Here is an 18,874-nt window from a genome sequence, read left to right as displayed (position 1 = left end):
ACTCGTGAAATACCCATCACACTTCCAGAGCCAGCTCGCCTTATATCAGAGCCAATAAACAAACTATTTAAAACTAATCTTTAATTCCATTTTCAGGGGCAGGATAGACAGTAAGGGATAAGGGAGATGCAACGCTTCTTACCCCAGCCAAGGGAATTCAGCACGTAGAATTTAAACTCGAGAGGCCAAAGGACCAGATTAACAGCTCTGACTAACTTTAAGCTTATCCCTAGCAAGCAGGCGTGGAAAATTTAGCTAAGTCAAAGCAAGACTCACTTGCCCTCGGGTGAGAAATACGGAAGGTTGAAAGAGATGTCTGGAGGTCTCCTGCTCACAGCAGGACTGACTTCAGAAGTTCAAACAGGTTGCTCAGGGCTTTGTCACACCACAGCAATTACTGCCAGGTTTTAATTGACATTTTAGTGCTGGTTTTTCAGAGGTTAAGCTGATACTCACTCTTTACTCAGTGTTTGCTGCTGGTTCAGCTTCCTAACAAAGCCCACCCTGGAGGAAGGTGGACACGAAAGCAGCCTGAAGGATAAAACATGTACTAAACCCTGCACCCAGGCTAAACGAGCTCATTAAATACTCACAACACTATTTCTTCTCAGAGATGACCTAGCAGTTCCCTGCAGGCAGGTAAATCCACCAAGAGCTTGAAACACCCAGCAGTGCTGCGTGCTTCTGCCTAGCTACGTTTTCTGATACAATTTATGGTCTGTTCTGGCCACTTCTGGTTCTTTTTAGTGATTATAAACTTAAAACCCCCCTAATTCTGTCAGCATTGCTGTTTCACAACTATTGCCATTAACAGACATGCTCCATGAATGCCAGGAGGTCACCACCAAGAGACATCCCAGGCTTCAACATCTCACCACCGTGCAACAGATCAGCCCTGGCTTGATGCACAAGGCCACCCGACTCCACAACTGCCAAAAAAATCGACACCGAGAGCAGACACCTTGCCAAAAACGCTTATTTTGCCTGGGAAATCTTATCTCCATGAAGGCTGTTGGAGCAAACAAAAGTTGTGCTCTATGGGGTTCGTCCAGCTCTAGGACAAAAACACAATTCAGTTGAAAACAGTCACAAGACAAAATATTTTCCAGGTGCTGCAGTTGGATTTTGCTCACCCCAAGCCACCGCTAACACACAAGCAATGCTCTACCAGCAAGATCCCCTGCTAGGATTTCAAAGTGCGTATAAATTAGTATTAAAACCCCAGTTTCCCAGCAAACCGGATGGGGGAAACCCACCCAAAACAGAGAACAGTCATACATGTCCAGGAAAATACGCATCTCGATTTGTGATAATTGTAACAAAATAAATTCCAAGGTCATGTCAGCTCCAAATCCTTGTGCGAGCACAGAAAACTGCTCCAGGAAGCACCACGTAGCCCAGCGGTCATTGATTTCTTCTGGCAAGCACCCTCTGATTTCCTAAGAGCCACGACAGCCTGTGCAGCTCTGCCATAACACAGTGGAAAGCTGAATTTCAGTTTTATATATACATACATACCTCCTCTATACATTTTCTCAGCTTGCAGCCATGTGCTTTATCTTCAGAGACTCGCTGCTGGCACCCAGATATCTCAGCCCTCCAGATGTGAATTAATTCATCCACCTAACGAGCCTCGCTCTGGAGGCTCAGACACTTCCAAAACAGATTTTTCTATTAATTAATGTTTCCCAACTTCTCACATGTAGCCATCCCCCCCCCCCCCCCTTAATAGTTGTGGTTTATATCGAAAGTCCAATTTCAAATTCGGCGCTCCTTTAATAACACCCTAAGTTTGACACTCGAATCAGAAGTGACAACCGAGTGACACTTCCCAACACCACAAAGGAAAGGAAAATACTGAATTTGATCCAGAAATTGAATCTGAAAGCTTTAGTACGAGATAGTTTGTTCATAGAGTCACTGCTGAATTGGTCCCGGATACTGACTGAACGACAAGAGTTGACTTCAAAGAAAATAAAACCCATTTTTGCTCAATATACCACTTTTTGCTCCTTTTTTTACTCCACAACCAGGCTGTTCTGTACCAAAACCAGCCACTGCACCAATAAAGATACAAGCGTGCGCAGGCGCCATCTGATTGCACAACTTGAAAGCAGCCTTATCTCTCCGTTTGCTTTCATAAACCCTGTAAACACCAACCAGAGAAGCAACACAGAAGGAAACACAGAGGATTTAACTAAAAACATTGCCATCGCAGTCCAGGAGAGCCGCTCTCATGTTGTTTTGTGGTCAGAGAAACAAAACCCAAGCACTTCTAGTACCTGATTCACCCGGATATCTCAATTTCCACACCAGCATCCAATCCAACTGCGGCCGCAGACCCGGATGCGATCCAAGGAATGTTATTTTGATGATCCAAAGTCCAAGTCCGTATGGTGGATATGGCTTACCAAGGGCTGCACAGGCAACCCGGGCTGAGGCTAAGGCTTTTCCTAGGAAGAGCAAGCAAAACAACAGATAATAAAATAAAATAGGGAGTTACTGGTGTTTTGAATACCAGGAAAGGTTTTCCTCCTCCTTACCCTAGTTCTCAAGACTCCTCCTGCATTCACAGGCCTTCATCAGACACCAGCACTAAGCACTTCTTAAGCATTTAAACAAATCCCTGCCTGGATAAAGCCTAAAGAGGAGTAAACGTGCACCAAATTGTGCCTATAATTTCTGTTCTATAATACTCAGACCTGCATAATATTGAATAGCTGCCAAAAAAACCCCAGTTGCACTCAAGGCAATACTCCACTGCTAGCCCCAAACACCAGCAGCCTTTTCATTTGAGGGCAAAAATCGCAATTTTCTACAGCAGGAGAACCTTAATACCTCTGCAAAAGATGCTCTGATTTTAAAGCAAGAAAATGTAGAGAAAAATCAGCTATTTTAACAAAACCAACAGGAAACGAGGACAAATGTGACCACGTTATTTGCTCAAACTGGTTTGCTTCCGGAGTGGAGGGCTTCTGGTATTTAAGGGAGGGGAGGACACGGATAAGCAATAGCCCACAACCAGAGTCAACAGTGAAGTTAAAACTGTTGTTAAACCCAGCAGAACCTACTCAAAAATCAATGGGTTTGGTCATATAGGCAATGTAGTAGGTCATTACAGATGAAACAACAGGTATTTTCATCCATGTCAGGCAAATACAGATATCCAGTACGCCATACAAGGCAAATCCAATATATGAAGCCAAGAATTCCATTTTAAATAAGTGGGAAACATCACGTAAAATACATTTTCAGAAATTGCTTTGCTTAAATTTCTCCTGATTTTAGTACTCCATAGTTTCCTCCATAGGTAAATCCCCATTTGAATGTGCGCATGACCTAGCCCCGGTATCAGATTTTCCCCACTCTTCCAGCACGTTATATACAGATACTTGAAGTTTTTGCAAAAGCAGAGACTAAATTTCTCATTCTTGAGGCAAACGGAACAAACTTCACCCCATCCTGTCCAGCAGAAGCATAATTTAAAATTAATAACATCAATTTAATAGAGAGTAAACTGCTTAAACATGCTAGGTATGAGATTTAGTTCAGGTCATCAACCAGCTACATGCTGCAAGCACATATTAGGGCTCTGTAGCCTGGAAAGAGTTTTCCAACAAGACCAATTTAGCCTCAAATCCTTTAATTAGCAGTAAGAGAAGCTGAGTATCCAGCTACAAACAGAGATCCGCAGATCAAAGTGCAATTAAGCCACAGGGATGGAGAAAGTCACAAGGTGTTTCGTGGCCAGGAGCTGCAGGTTGACGAGGTTTTACCTTCAGAATTAAGCAGTCTGTATCTGAGAAGGGTTTGTGCCCCAAGAACCATCCTCCCCCAAGCCAAATCAGACCCCACCTCCCTCCAAGCACCCTCGTTCTTGAATTTGTTTTAATATTGCTGCTACCAAAGGGCTCAGAAAATAGCAAAAGTTTATCTAAGATCAATTCAGGGCCCCAGGCAATCGGTCTGGGATCTTCAAAGCACTTGAGTCCCAACCGCAAAGTGGAAGTCACAAATATATCTTGAAAAATTTCTGATGAACAAGCAAACAACACAATTAAAAAGCAAAGCCAACACATCTCAAACATCAAGCCTCAGTCTCGTCTGAGCAGCTCAGTGCACCAGGAGTCCCGCACGTGTTTGTATTTTAAGGGCACTTATGCCAGCAGTGCCCAATGTCAGCAATGAGCTTCAACCCAGAACTTGGCCACAGGGTCTTTCAAAGACACCTGAAAGCAACTTGATTCCTCGTGCACTCCCCAAACAGGTTATTTTATCCTGCGTACAGTCATGCTGCACCTTGAAAACACGGTCTGGACTCCCAGTACGAGGCTCAGAGTCCAAAACGACCCAACTGCAATGTCAACTCTTTACTTTCAAGGATTAAGAAGGTAAAACAAAGCTGCGAAAGGAAAAGCAGATGCAAATACTCTAGAAGTATTGCATCAAAAGGGCAGAGGGATGGTTTTATATTCAAATTTCTGTCTGGTCAAGAGACTCTCAGTCTAACCAATCCCAGAAATTAGCTGTTTCCTTTCTCTTAATTGCAGAGAGCACCTTGAGAGACCTGAAAAATCACAAGTTTAGAAAGTATTAACAGCTGCTAGTTCTGTTATTAGAACAAGTCTGATATGGAGCTGTTAGAGGAGTGGGACTTTCTCCTCCTTCTCTCCCTCGGTGCACTCACCCACAACCAGAAGCTATCTTTAGCATGAGGCTGCAGCCAGAAAAGCCAACTTTAAATCCATTAATTGATAATTTGCTACCAACAATTCTCGACAGAGTTGAGCATATGAAGCCACCACATTTTTATAAACCATGTAAAAATTAATTCAAGAGTTTATAGCCAGAGCAATCAACACCAACATCAACACTTATCCAGGAGGGAAGACATTTCATGCAGCAAGAGGCTGCGGTGCTGGTAGCGTGACTAACGCCCGGACAAGTCGGTCAGCGTAACATGGAGAGCATGTTTCTACTCCCACTTAAATTAAAATGGGAGTGAGCAACTCAGTGGAGAAGAAAACTCAGTGATCCACTTCAGGGTCAGCGTGCCCCAAGCACAAGCATAGTTAGAGGAGAGCTGGGGCTGCAGACAGCTCCAAGGTCCTTGCAAATTAAACAGGGATTTTTAGAAAATCGTCAGGCTAACAAGCAACCCAAACTCACTTGTAAATCACTGTTGCCAACAATAAAATAAGCTTTCTCCAGAGAGGTGGGGAAGGACACGTCCTCCTGGGTATGCTCAGAGTTGCAGGAAAAGAAGATTACTTGGCCCTGAGATGTTCCTGCTAATCCTTACCACAGAGTAAATTACTCATTTCAGCCTAAATTAGCTCGTAGGTGAGGTCAGACAACTCGGACATCGCGTGGCAAAAGCCCTGAGCTCACACTAACTGTGCTGAAGAACATCAGAAACCTCCCCAATATCTCAAGCTCAGTTTCTGCAGGTCTTGGTTCGACCACAGCACCGCCTCCACGGACCAGTCTGATCTTCTAACTGCCCGAACAAACACCGGGAATATTCCAGGGTGGAATATCAGGACAGTTTGGGGTTCATAAAGCAATGTCTTAGTGGCATGGAACAAGTCAATGGGCTTCTGAAGAGCCACCAAGCAGGTGAGAAAGGCCACCTCCATTCTGGTGACAAGAGATAAGGAGAGAGAAGGAGAAGTGGCAAACGGTAGCACATCAAACACCTACCACCCCATCTCCAGTAAAGAAAGAGAGCAAACTCTCAAAAATCTGTCCTCCACACTTCCAAAACACACTCTGGAACACTTATTATTCAAAATCATTAAAGACCCCAGTCTTTACTAGGGACTTAAACTTTTAAGTCACTGCCTGTTCATCATCTCTCTACCACTAAAAAGTTCCTCCTTGGCCCTTTTCTGGTGGTTTTTTTTGCGATCAGCAAGATCATTTGCCCCTTTTGCTACCCTATTTTTCAAGTGCACTGAAAAGACATAGGTGTAACCAGATGGATCTTCCTCCGCTACAAGCTCCTGCGCATTCCTACCTTGAGTCTCCTAATAAATCATTAATCCACGGAGAGGGATCGACCTCCTTGAGCTTAGTTTTAAGAGAAAACAGTTGAACCTTGAACCTAAGCTCTTGAAGGATGCCTCAGCGTATTTTATCAATATCCAGGCTTAAAATACACATCTAAAAGACAATTTCCTTCTAAAAAAGTCAGGTTGACCATAAGGATTACTATCCTATGTTCAAATGCCGAGTCTAAAATAATCTCACCTTTAGGCTAGGCTTTTTTAGAAGCACATTTTGGGCTCCAAACCTTTTGGCGTCAGCCTTGCAATAACAACTATGCTTTGCCCTGCAGCTCTAGCTGAATTCACGTTCCTCTTCAGCCCACGTCTGTAGATACCGAGAGATCACAACTGCTCAGCATCGCATTTTTCAGGTGCTATCAATAGTCTGCAAGAACACAGGGCTCCCAAATAGCCGCCTTTCCCAGAGAAACTTAACTGGAAGCTGAGGTAAGAAAGGACAAGCCAAGGTCAGACCAAAAAATAGCCAATAAAAAAAAGAGAAGGCAAACCAAAAACATCTTTAAAATGTGAAAAATGCAGTGCCCTTAACTGGTTAAATGTGTCCTGAGCCATAGAAAAGAATGTATTAAAACCAGCAGGACAGTTAAACCAGTTCAAAGCAAAGCTGCTAGGCTCAGAGGAGGACAACATTAGATCACATCTAAGACCTAGAAGTCATTCTGGGTCCCGTTAAGAATAGTATCTGTTAAGCAAAGACCTATTTTACTAACGCTTATGCAGTTGCACGGCTCTAAAAAAGAAGATAGCCCCAAAAAACCACTCCAAACACCCTGCCTAGTAACCATATATCCCTCTCTGCTGCCTGTACCTTAAAAAGGGTGTCAAGAGGACACCAAAGTGCTCTGAAAATTCACCTTTTTCTCCTCGGGCTCTGCAAACAGTTGGAATTTTCCCCTCGGACTAGAAGAGCGATCAGCAGCTCTGCAAACAAACATCCGTCAACAGGCACAAGGTCAGTCCCATCTGTAAATATGTCGTCTCCGACTCAATGGCAGGAATAAGCGGCAATCTTGTTTTTCTTGTAACCTGATATGGTTTTTACAGGGAATTCTTCTGTCCAGAACAGCATCCAGCCCTAAATGCAGGCAAGGAGAAGCAGTAAAAGGCTCTTCGCTACCTTTATTCTACAAACAGACCCTGCTCTGTCGTCTTTGTGCTCAGAGATGTCTTAGTTTACCAGTTCAGATCTTCAATTTTGCTAGCAACAGCATAATAAATCTTATTTTTCCCCTTTTCACTCTTTATCCTCCTGAATTAATGCTAATTACACCCCAATTCAGTAGGAAAGGATCACACTGGGGGTTTGGGAGCAGCATAAAGTCTTCTTAAATACATCAAAAATAACAGTGACGTTTAGTTTTGAGCTAGCAGCGAAGCTCAAACCCTATTTTTAGCGTTCATCCCTTTTCCCCATCACCAAATTAATCCTGAGCTCCCTAAACCAGAGCAAGACATCAAGTATCGAGCGCACTTGGGCTCACGTCGCTCGGGTGTTACAAGCAGGGTTGGTGCGTACACTGAAATGCCGAAACCTATCTACACATTCCAAAAAAACCCCCCAAAAAACGCCACCAACCCCAACCACAAACATCTCAGGTAACCTTTGGACCAGCAATTTGCACTCCAATCCCGTCCTCCCCCCATCGGTATTAAACTCTGAACTCTGAGAAGAGACTTTGCCTACGCTCGACAACGTAATAAAGACACGGCTTTGCCGCTTGCACCATAAAACCAAAATATATTTAGAATTTGGCAGAGGGTTTCAGATCTTGCTACCAGGATGTTCCTGCTGCTGTTATTCCAGTAGACAAATACGAGAGTTTTATCACCCAAATCTTGCAAATGGGGATACACCTATCAGACAGGAATTAAAAACACTTTATAAAGCAAATATAATACCACCCAAGATAATAATTTACAGCAACGGTGATTTTTGTGCTGGCAAAGAACCTGCCTCTGGCACCGAAACCTTTAACTTCAGCATCAGCTTTGGTGGAATGAGTATTCTTCGTACTAATTTTAAGAAAATTATCACCAACAGCTTGCTCTGCATTTTTTCCTCCTCCCTTAGGAGGTGATAAGATATAGGGGAGAGCCATGAGCATCAGGACTCAAAGGTTTAGGTCAAGTGATTTAAAGGCAAGTGATTTAAATTGATTTCTTCTGATTTTCTTTCTTTAAGTGGAAAATTAGCACCTACTTGGCAGTGGGCAGAGTCATTTGATCCCATCAAGTCCAGAGGAGTACAGGGAAAACCTTGCTTGAGACACCCAGCTCCCTCCAAAACTGCAGCTGGGCTGTCTGGATTGAATTGATCATAGTTTCACCTTCCAAAAAAAGCTACTTAGAGACAATTTGAGCATAAATCTCGATCCCTACTATGCCACAGACCATATACACACATGTAATTAACGACGGGATACCAGGAAAAGCCCAAGTTCCTACTTTTGAGGCAGAAACTTGTTTTAAATTTAACAGGAGCAGCGTGCTGGGGTTCAGAGGAGCCTTCAGGCAGTGGTTACAGATCCCCATTACAGCACCATCTCCAAATTACAAGGAACTGGTCATTCCACCTCTTGGGTGCAGTTGAGTCGGACGGCAGCAAAGCTGATTCTCAACAAGAGGAACGGAGATGTGAGCTCACCATTTGATTTTAAACGTGACCACTGTCAACCCTAATCAGCAACTCTGCGAGAGAAACTTTAAAATTAAACCCCGAATCTTGATTCTTCCAAAAATCAAGGTTTTACATACAAAATGTGATGCCTTTAAAAGACTTTGTCAGTAGGAAAAGGAGGCAAAAGAGTTTTTATAAGAAGATTAATTTAATTTGTAGCCTTGCTACAACGCTAATGTCTCAGCCAGCTCGCTGGCGAGCCAGGGCTGCAACGCTGGGATGTTTTCAAAGTAGAATTGCTGCGAATTTAATCATAACCCTCCAAGGTTCAGCTCTGCAGGAGGACCCAAGCTCACCCTGCCTCTGCAACTGCCTTTCCTCGGAGCTGTCGGATAACCGGATAAACCAGCCTGGCAAAGTATTTCCAAAGCAGAGATGTTGTAAGTGAAGAGATTTCCTGACCGATCTGTAGCTACTCGGCACCTAGCTCATTAAAAAAAAAAAAAACAACAAAAAACAACCAACAAAAAAAACCATGGCAAGTAATTCAGTGTTTTCTGTATTTTTTGTAATGACAATCAAGACCTGCCAGCCAAAAACCCAAACAAACCTCCTATAAATCACACTCCTTTCAAATTATCCTCTTCCAAAACAAGAGCTTGTACATAAAAGATGAAGAATGACTGTTTTCAGGTAGTTTAGGAAAAAACACAGAAGAGGTGCATTGAGCTCAGGAAAGCTGGACCTATGAGGACAGTCTCACAGCAGTTATTTAGTCCTGGTTTCAGAAAGCCTGCAGCCCAACACAATTTTGTTGAGTATCTTCTATTTAATTAATTAGTCATGATCTATCAAAGACAACCCCACAGGTCTTATTTCCCATCACTCCAGTCTTATGCAAGTAAGGGGTGCAGGCGCGGAGTAAAAGGGATTTTGCACCGCAGAGCTTTAAGCTGGGCTTAAAAGTTTCAGGAGCAAATCAGTTGAGTAGAGCCAGCCCGTCTCACAGCTGGTCCCAATTCCCAGGGTTTCAGTCACTGCCACTCAGCTGAGAAAAACTTCCTGCCCCAAGGATATTACTTTTTAAGGGCTATTCCTCTCACTTTAATACCTCTTCAGCTCATCAAATTAGCATAAAAAGGGCAACTGGGTGATTACGAACTGTCTCATGACTTTCCAAGAAGGAAGGTGCTTCAGGAACGTGGCTTTGTTGGTCCTGCTTAATGTTTTAACTCGCTGCACTGCACGTTCTCTGTAAAAAATGCAGAAAAAAAGGAGCTATGCAACCCAAAACATGAAGTCATCAAAATACGAACATACCTACCCAGCCTGGATGAGTTTTTGTCCCTGCATTCAATTAAAACAACACAGACCCTAAATTTTTCACTCTGCCTTTGCAAATTGAAAATACAGCTCAAGAGAGGATGGGCACAGCACAAATATCCCAGAAAAAGGAATTTCGTGTTGAGGATAGTCCCAGGGAAAACGACTCCATGCAGAGTCCTTCCCGCAGGACAAGCGGCCATGGGGCTTAAGTCAAAGCTGACTCCAAAAACCTCCACTTGAGCCAAGCACAAAGGAGGTGAAACCACAGTGTCACACCCCTACAACCCACCAGGAGACCGTGGAAGAAGAGCTGTGCCCATTGGATCACGTCCCTGCTCCATCCGTAGCTGCCAGAAACAGGGAGGAAGACCTTACAGCAACAGAAATTATGGAGAGAGAAAGAAATAATGAACACGCTTATTTTGAGAAGTTTTTAGGCCACTAAAGGTTACTTTTCTGGCATGACGGAGCCCACAGCTGCTCTGGAAGACCAACCAGGTATCAAAAGAGCTTTGAGGGTGTAGCTGAGGAAAAGGAAGGAGAAGCATTCAAAAGCTGACCTGTAACCATTAACCGAGGATCTTGACCATAAACCAAGACTCCTACCATGTACAGACAGGTTCCCTATGCAGCAAACACATCCTAGGCATCTTTTTTTTTTTTTACCAAGGAAAATTGCATAAACCCAAAACAAGGTGAAAACAAACTTTCTCCTTGCTGGTCTGAAAAAAGATGCAGTTATTCATCCGGCTGTGGTGCCACCTGGCTGCCCCACTCTCCTCCCAGCCCAAAATAACCCCTCAGTGAAGGATAAAAAATAAAAATATAGCTCCCCACGTGGCTGCGCAGATGTTTTTGAGCAGGAGGGAAAACAGCAGGTTACTGCCAAGAAAGCCCAGAGCAAGAGGAGACGCTTTAGAGCGGGGAAACACCCTTCGGTATCCCAGTTCCTACACCCCAGCTTGGTCTGGGGGAGGAACAATCCCAGTTCTCCAGCGATAACATTTGTTGACACAAATAGTGACGCACAGATTTGCTGTGGAGCAGGCAGACACCACCCCTGGGGTAAGATTGCCTATATTTCACTAAAATGAAGTATTTTTAGGGTTCAACTGATCTTACCTAAAGTTGAGATCTACCCAAAGATGAAACAAGTTGCGCTCGTGACTCCAGCAAGCAGAAAAGGATAAAAAGCAACGCCTGCTCTGCACCACTTCCACTTGTTTTTAACCCAAAACTTCCCCAAGAGACCACAGCTCACCAGTGGCAGCACAGGTCACCTGCAAACTCCTTCCCTACAGAGCCCCAACTCTGGTTCAGTCTTGTGGTAAGAATATACTTGAGCACCAACATCTGTGGGCTGAGCATCTCTATAAACACAGGTTTTATTAAAAAAAATAAATCAAACTGCACATTCCTGAGCCAAACAGCAGATCCTTTTGCTCACATTGTAGAAAATAAGCTGCAAAACCACCTCAAATATTCCATTTTTTTTCCTAGCATCCTTCCTACTTCTCCAGTCTTGTTACCATTTATTTTTACCGCAAGGATTTGCCTCTCCAGAAGCAGCTGCTACTGATGGGGGGAAAAAAACCCAACAGTGAATCGCAAACATTTCGACAGTCCGCAAGATTACAGCTCGTTAAATAGCTCATTTATTGCACCTCATTTCCTATAATTAATTTATTATAAACTTAAGGATTATTCTTTAAATAATCTGTAACCCTGCTGGCTGATCGCTCCAAGCGCGCCGCAAATCTCTGGGATAAATCAACTCAGAATGGCTCAAATAAGTTTTAAACGTTATTTTAATTAGCAGGTATGACATAATTTAAGTTTCCAAGCTTGTTTTTCTTTCGTATCTCGGTTATTAAAGCCAACATGCTGGCAGACAATAATTAAATTAAGCTGACATGATACTGTAAAAGACTATTTAATTGCTGAAGTACCCAGGTTCGTTTAAACATATAATTGCTTAATTATGCGTGTATTCATTTAACATTATTCAGATTTAAGTGCGCTGCTTATCACACAAGTAAGGCAAAACCTGACCTATAAATCTCAAATTTTAATTTAATTCAGCGCCCATTCAAATAAAACACAAACCGCTTTGTTAGTGCTGCTCTGCACCCGTCTGACCCCCTCGCAGCTCGCTAAGCCTAATAATCCATCAGCGCTAACAAGGAGGCACGCGACTAAAGCACAACTTTATGCTTTGTAAGTCAAATAAACCAATTTTTAAGTCGAGTAAACGCAGTTTTGCTCCAACAACTCCCCCAGAAGTTGCATGGCAAGTTCACGTCAGTCCAGTCAGAATAAAATCCAAGGTATTTCAACGACCCTTCTGCTACTCACTAATTCTGCCACATTCATATATATTTTTTGATAAGTCCAAGATGTGCTACTTGCCAGCCACCTCTAGTTCTGGGAGGAAAACCACCCCAAAGTCTAGTTTTCAACAGTTTGCTGAAATCTCAGGTTTACCTGATTTTTAGCTGATTTGCCATGGGAAACCCGCAGCACACCCAGACAGTCCATTAAAAGTAATATGAAAAAAGCAAAATAATTTGCAACCGAGGAACACAGACCTGTCCCAGGAAACTTCCTTTGCTCGGCAGCTGGACCACATCTGCTTTGCAGGCTTCAAGACCCCTTTATTTCCCCCATGACACCAGGTTTTGGGGTATTTTGTCTTAAAAGCATATATTTTTTTAACTTGCAGGTTTGATATTGTCATTACGGGAACATTCCTGAACTGCACTAAAAGCTTGCAAAGCTTCATTAGGCTTGAAATGTTGTTATAACAACAACTTAATTGAACAAAAATCAGCATTTAGGCTAAACCTTGACTAACAAAGGAGACAAACCTCACATGCCCTCAGCTCCCTCCCTTTCCTAAATCAGGAATATTTCTTCGGAAGGCAACAAACCAACATTAAATCTCTCAAATTTCAAACCAATTCATGACTTCCCACTTCCGGGCTATCGCTCACGGAGTTTCTGGTTTCAGGATGTTTGCCCAAGTCCTCGTCGCTACTGAACAGTTCCTGTTTTCGGGTGGTTTGTTTTTTTTTTTTTTTTTTAAGGCTGTTTTATATTTCTCTGGATCCGTGCCATCTCCCTCCTCTTTCAGGCTTTGCCATCGCCTCAGAGCGAGAGTCAGGGCAGGACTATCCCGAGCCTTCTGGCAAAGTTATAATTAGTAACTCTCCTCCCGCTCGCAGTAACGAGCGGCAACACAGACACTAACGGTTAACTAAGGGACAATACTCCCCCTCCCCAAAATACTGGGAAAGGTAACAAAGCTGCTTTTTCCCATTAAAATAGGGATTAAAAAAACCCAGGAGGCAAGTTTTGCTCCTCAAACACACACTGGCACTTCCCAAATACTTTGGTCTCAATAATTGTGGACAAAAACTCCCCGTTTTCCTTCAATTCCAGATGAAGGCAACACACAGCACAAAGTTCCTGCAGGAAAAGCTCGAAAGTATCAAGAAAGAGGGATGAAATGTGCCTAAAAAGGAAGAGTTTTGGGTTTCTGCGGGTTTGGGTCCTCCTCCCCAGTTCTCAGCTGGGAATTTCAGCCTCACTTCGAGGTATTTCGCATCCTTCCCCCATCCCGACACCTTTCCCTTGATGCTCTCCAAGCGATATTTGGATCCGTACAGGAAACATCGTATCCCAACAGAGCCTTCCCTGCGTGGAGGTGTCCACTGTATGGCAGGAGAGGTGAATTAAGACAACCGCAAGTATGTAGTGGATGAAAAACGCTCTTAATCCTGTCGGTCATCGAAGCAGAGAGAAACACGACGCTGGTTTTTCGACACCTTCCCCAAATACCACCGAAGTTCCCAGAGGTGCTGCCGCTCGGAGAAATCAGAGCAGAAAAGCCCTGCGCTGGAATTTAACTTTTGCTCTCAACCTAAAATGAACTCTCAGTATTTTCTCCAAACCGATATTTAATGACTATCAAACCCTTTTGAGCTATTTAATAAAAACAAGAGGTTGCAGAGTGCTCGCTTGAAACTAAAACCGGGGTTTTTATTACAAACCAACACCAAAACATCCCAGCTCGCTTGACAGGAGCTTCGGCAGCACAAGCGGCATGCGATAAACCCTTCACCCTTCCACGTCGCTGATCCAATACGGCATCAATTAATTTATGTGTCGGTCCAGCAGAATTCCAGTCCTTTTTCCACTGTTGCGAGTTATCCGTAGCTCGGTTCTGGAAGTTTTAGAGCAAGACGACAACTCCTTCACGGCTTGTATACAACCGGGTCTTCTTAACCCTGGCTAAGGAAAGTTATTTTGATATTCTGCTTTGAAATAACCAAGACTGAATCAGCCAGGGGACTTAACCCAGAGAGGGAGGTGGATTCAGAAGCGGCACGCGAGCTCCCTGTGTTGGGATTCCCTGGCTCCGCTGGGCAGCTTCCCCTTTCACATCCGCTCTGCAGAGCCGCTCTTTGAATCGCACTAATCCTCACCCAAAAAAACCCCAGTAACCCTGCCAATATTTCTCCAAAAGCTTTTGGATTTAGATGTTAGAGAGCTTTAAAATGCCTATTATTCAATTACACCCCAAAAAAACCCTACCAATTCCCTTGTAAGCTTATAGAGACGTCGTTTTCCTTCTTTTCATAGCAAGAAAGCTCAAAAACCAGATTAAAACCTGGACTCAGACCCTTCCTCCAGCAGTATCGGGGACAGATTTCTTTCCCGCTCACTGTTTTGGTCGAAGCCGAGATGCAATTCATCCTAGAATTTAACACAGACAAGCGTGCAACAAGCCAGGAGGCAATACGAAACCCCTCCTAACAGCCACCATTGGTTGTTCTTCCTTCCCTGCGCACGTTAACATCCCTTATCCACCGCTTTCCAGGGATATTTAGGCTTTATAGAACCCTCCCAAGCAGACGCGGTCAGGTTACAGTGATCCACCCGCTGCTATCTCCCAAAACAAGATGCCGTCCTATTCTTGTGCCCCTTCTATATTTAGGAAGGCAATGCTCGCAATGACCCCGCTGCTGTAACAAGGAGGAAATATTATTTCACAAAACATCATCCATCACTACGAATGGCAAAGTAACACGGCCAGGATGTGCCTTTATCCTCCCCGTTCACCGCCAGATCCAGGGAACGCTGACATTACGCGTTAGCGCCGACTCAAATCTCACAGATTTCACCCCGTTTTCACTGGCAGAGCTGCACCTGGGTTCCTTCTCGGCGGAATACTCGGGATTTTGTGCGGGGTTAAGGTAAAATACCTTCCTGCAAATAAATGGTTTACATTCCTGAACTCGGTCCAAACACTGTTTGCCAGTAGATAATTACCAGACCATAAAGTTTACTTTGGAGAAATTGTTCCAAAATATCAAGAAATCGTAACGAGGGGCGTTTGATTACGTACATTCAATTACAGCTCCCCTCGACCGAAGTGCGGAAAACTGAAAATAACTTAATAAAAAGTAATTAGAAGCACTGGAGCAACCAGCAGGTCGTTTGCTGGGGTGAGATCGATTCCTACCCGCACCGCTCTCCAACCGAAGCACAATCCCCATTTCCTCTTAAAACAGAAACGGGATTTACACTAACGATGATGGCTTTGCTGCCTGCGGTAATTTAGCTAATAGCTGGTCACCTCCACCGCAGTCACACTCTGAGTATCATCAGATAATGCAGCAACAACAGTTATTCAGCTTTAATTAATGTAGTTGGAGGGGAATAAAATCGTCAGGAAAATCGTGTTTTACTACTTTTACATGAGTAATCCCGTCCTCTGCCAAGGTGCAAAGATTAGAGGCCGTGTGGGAACAACCGGCCTCATGCGGGTGGTGTTCCCCCTCCCCCCCGTACATCACATTTATTTACAGTCGCTATCACAGTTCCTCAAGTTCAGGTGTGGAGAATTCAAATATTTTCTTCTACCTCATGTTTTATAACACGAAGGGGCCCTCGTGTAACACCAGGAAACGGCCAAGGGCCACCTTTAACCCACACAGCCTTAAACTGAATACTAGAAACTCGTAGTAATGCAAATTCAATTTACATTAATCTCTGCAAACACTTGTTGGTGATAATCCCACCGAAGATGAATTACTTATGCACTAAAGTTACAGCAGCCTTTTAAGTGTTTGCAGGGTTGTAATCTTCAATATTTCGGTTGCCCAAAGCACTTTGGTTCATTTTCTTGCCTAAATCGAGCTAAACTTTGCCACGACAAGCTTAAACAGAGCTTAAATAGAGCAGTTAAGCTTAACCTGAAGTCGCTGTGCCACAAACAGGTAAAACCAAACCTCCATAAAACTACGGCGAGTGTTTTGAGTTGCTCAGACGACCCCAAAACTTTGACGGACGATGCAGATACAAAAACCAGAAGCCAATAATCCAAGCTCAGCAAAGCGACAGCCCCGGGGCATCTCACACAACCGAGGGGCGGGGGGGGGGCCTTTGCTGCCCTGTAAAGCTACCGGGCAACACAAACTCGTTACTGACTTAATTACCAGCTTAATTCTTCACGTTATAACGTACATCCCTACCAGCAACGGCGCTGCCTATGTTTATTCTTAAAACCACACTGCGAACTGTTTGATGGGAGTACACGGTACATATCCAAAGAATAACAGGGCTTTTAGGAGTTTTTGTGGGAAAACTCCTGCTAAAGAGAGCGGGGAAGCTTTAACCTTATTCAGAGTAAAAACTATTTGTATGTTTTTTTAAGTTTGAAAGGCAATGGTGAAAATAAAAAGCAGCCAGGGAAAAAAGTACTGGGGGTGAGGGGGATATAAGGATGCACTCCTTAATGAATGTGAGAGCAGCCCGAGTTTCTAACAAACATTCTTTTACTCCCTGCTGTTAATTAGCCCTGTGAAGCTGTATCTCTTAAGGCCAACGTGCATTCGAAACAAGCAGGAAGAGCCTTCCTTCACTTTCACGCCAGCGGCTAATTACTGCATCAAACAAGCGCAGGAACCGAGTGATGGTGTGAACAGACCTCGCTCCTCCAGCATTTCACCCACAAAATCCCCGGGGAAAGAGCAGTTGCTCCCCTGCCGGCTTCGGATTCCAACAGCACCGAGGTTTTCCCCTTCCCACCCAACACGGTGCCCAAAAACGCAGGAGAGCGGCTCAAGAGTTTCCCTTCTCCCAGTGCTGAGCCCTCCAGCTTTATAATTTCCAAACAACTCCTACAAAAGTAGAAAACAACTTCGAAAAAAGGGCAAATTCAGCTTGAAAACGTAAAGAAACCCACCAGCAGCGCCAGCTGAAGACCAGGCAAGCAAATCGTCCTGTGAAAAGCTCAAAAGGCGCCCAAGGACCGGCTGAACGACCGTGGAGCGGGTGTTATGGCGGGGAAGCGGCGGGCGGGCGGCTCGGTACCTCAGGGCTTCTCGGCAAGGCACCACCGACCGACCAACATCCCCCCCCCCCCCCATCCCGCCAAGGGCACCGGGCCGGCGGGCACACGCACACCCCGCTCCGGGCCCAACCTGCTTCAGCTCCCCGGTTCCGATCGTCCTCGCTGTCCCTCCGGTTCCCCCCTCCCCAACCTCAGCTCCAAGCCAGCGGCCGCCGGGCCTGGCTCCAGGGCCAGGGAGGGGGCGGGCGAGCGGGCGGCCTAGGCCTAACGGCGCGGCGGGAGCCCGCTCCTCCCCCCCAACCTCAACCTCTTCCCGCCTCGCTGGGCCCGGTCCGGTCCTACCCGGTCCGGTGAGGGTCCCCCGGGTGAGGAGTGAGGCGGGGGAAGGCGGAGACGGCGTCACTTACCGCGGGCCGCGGGGCCGGGCCTGGCCGCTGCCTCCGCGCAGGAGCCGCCGCTTCCTCCTCCCGTCCGCCGACAAAATGGCGGCGGCAGGAAGTGCCCCCGCGCCGCCCGCCCCGCCCCGCCCCACCGCACGCACTCTGCGTACCGGCCCGCCAACGGCGTAACCCGCCCCGTACCGACCCTACGACAACGGCGCAATTCACGCACACACCCCACACGCGCCCCCCCCCCCCCCGACCTACGCTAACGGCGTAGCGGGACGGGACGGGGGCGCCGCCGCCGCGCGGGTTACGCCGTTCCCACCTTCCCCCGTACGCAAACGCCGTAGCTCCGCGCCGCACTTACGCGAGCGGCGTAACCCAACGAGCGCAGGCGGGAGGGCGCTGCCCGCCGAACCGAGCGACACCCCCGCCCCCCCTCTGCCCCCTGCTCCCCCTCCCCTCCCCTCGTACCGGCGGCGGGGCCGCGCTTCCCCCCTACCAAACAGCCCGGCCGGCGATTGCGCAAAGTGCGTACGGCGCGAAGAACTCCCGCCCCCCCCCCCCGCTCCCCTCCCGCCGCTTTGCGCAGCGGCCTACGCAGCCGGCGCGTGACCGCCGCTACGCTAACGGCGGTCCCGCACCTCCGCCTTACGCCGTTTGCGCAGCAGGGGGCCTCCAGAAGAAAAAAAAAAAAAAAAAGGCAAAACAACAAAAAAACCCAACCCAAAACCCCAACCGACCAAACCCTAAACCACCACCACCACTACGACCGGGCGGGTTCCGCGCCGCAGTTTACGTAAAGGGCCCTCCCTGACGCAGCGGCCGCATTACGCAATGCGGGTTACGCCGGCGGAGCGACGTACGAGGCGTTGGTGAATCCCGGCACCCCCCTCTCCCCGCCAACGCCCCCTCCCCTCCCGGCCCCGGCACCCGCCGCCCCGGCGGGGGGGTCTTACCTCAGGCGGTCAGCGGGAGGGGGCCGGCCCGGACGAGCCGCCCTCCCGCCGGCTCCCGCGGGGCCCCTGAGGGACGGGGGAGGCGTCCCCGGCGCGGCGGCGGCGGCGGGGGAAGGAGGAGAAGGAAGAGGGAAGGGGAAAGGGGGAAGGGGAGGGGG

The 18,874-nt window shown here is 46.3% G+C and overlaps 1 protein-coding gene across 12 annotated transcripts in view; it reads right to left on the bottom strand.

Annotated features, from left to right (window-relative positions):
- BRD4 (bromodomain containing 4) overlaps positions 1 to 18,874 on the bottom strand; it is a 74,561-nt gene extending 55,687 nt beyond the window's left edge. For 5 of the 12 annotated variants that reach the window (XM_075025262.1, XM_075025260.1, XM_075025261.1 and 2 more), the window contains exon 1: positions 18,717 to 18,874. Coding sequence is in view for 4 of the 12 variants with exons in the window: in XM_075025252.1 (XP_074881353.1) it covers positions 2,283 to 2,319 (37 nt within the window). In the remaining 8 variants the exon portion in view is untranslated. Of the gene's footprint in view, positions 1 to 1,518; positions 1,654 to 2,282; positions 2,454 to 2,543; positions 2,654 to 6,925; positions 7,147 to 17,781; positions 17,859 to 18,716 lie in introns of those variants that run through there. The other 7 variants (XM_075025259.1, XM_075025264.1, XM_075025252.1 and 4 more) reach the window with 6 other exon arrangements.

The sequence above is a fragment of the Buteo buteo genome, chromosome 4 (genome assembly GCF_964188355.1).
Source record: "Buteo buteo chromosome 4, bButBut1.hap1.1, whole genome shotgun sequence".
NCBI lineage: Eukaryota > Metazoa > Chordata > Aves > Accipitriformes > Accipitridae > Buteo > Buteo buteo.
This window is presented reverse-complemented; position numbering and strand designations above follow the sequence as displayed.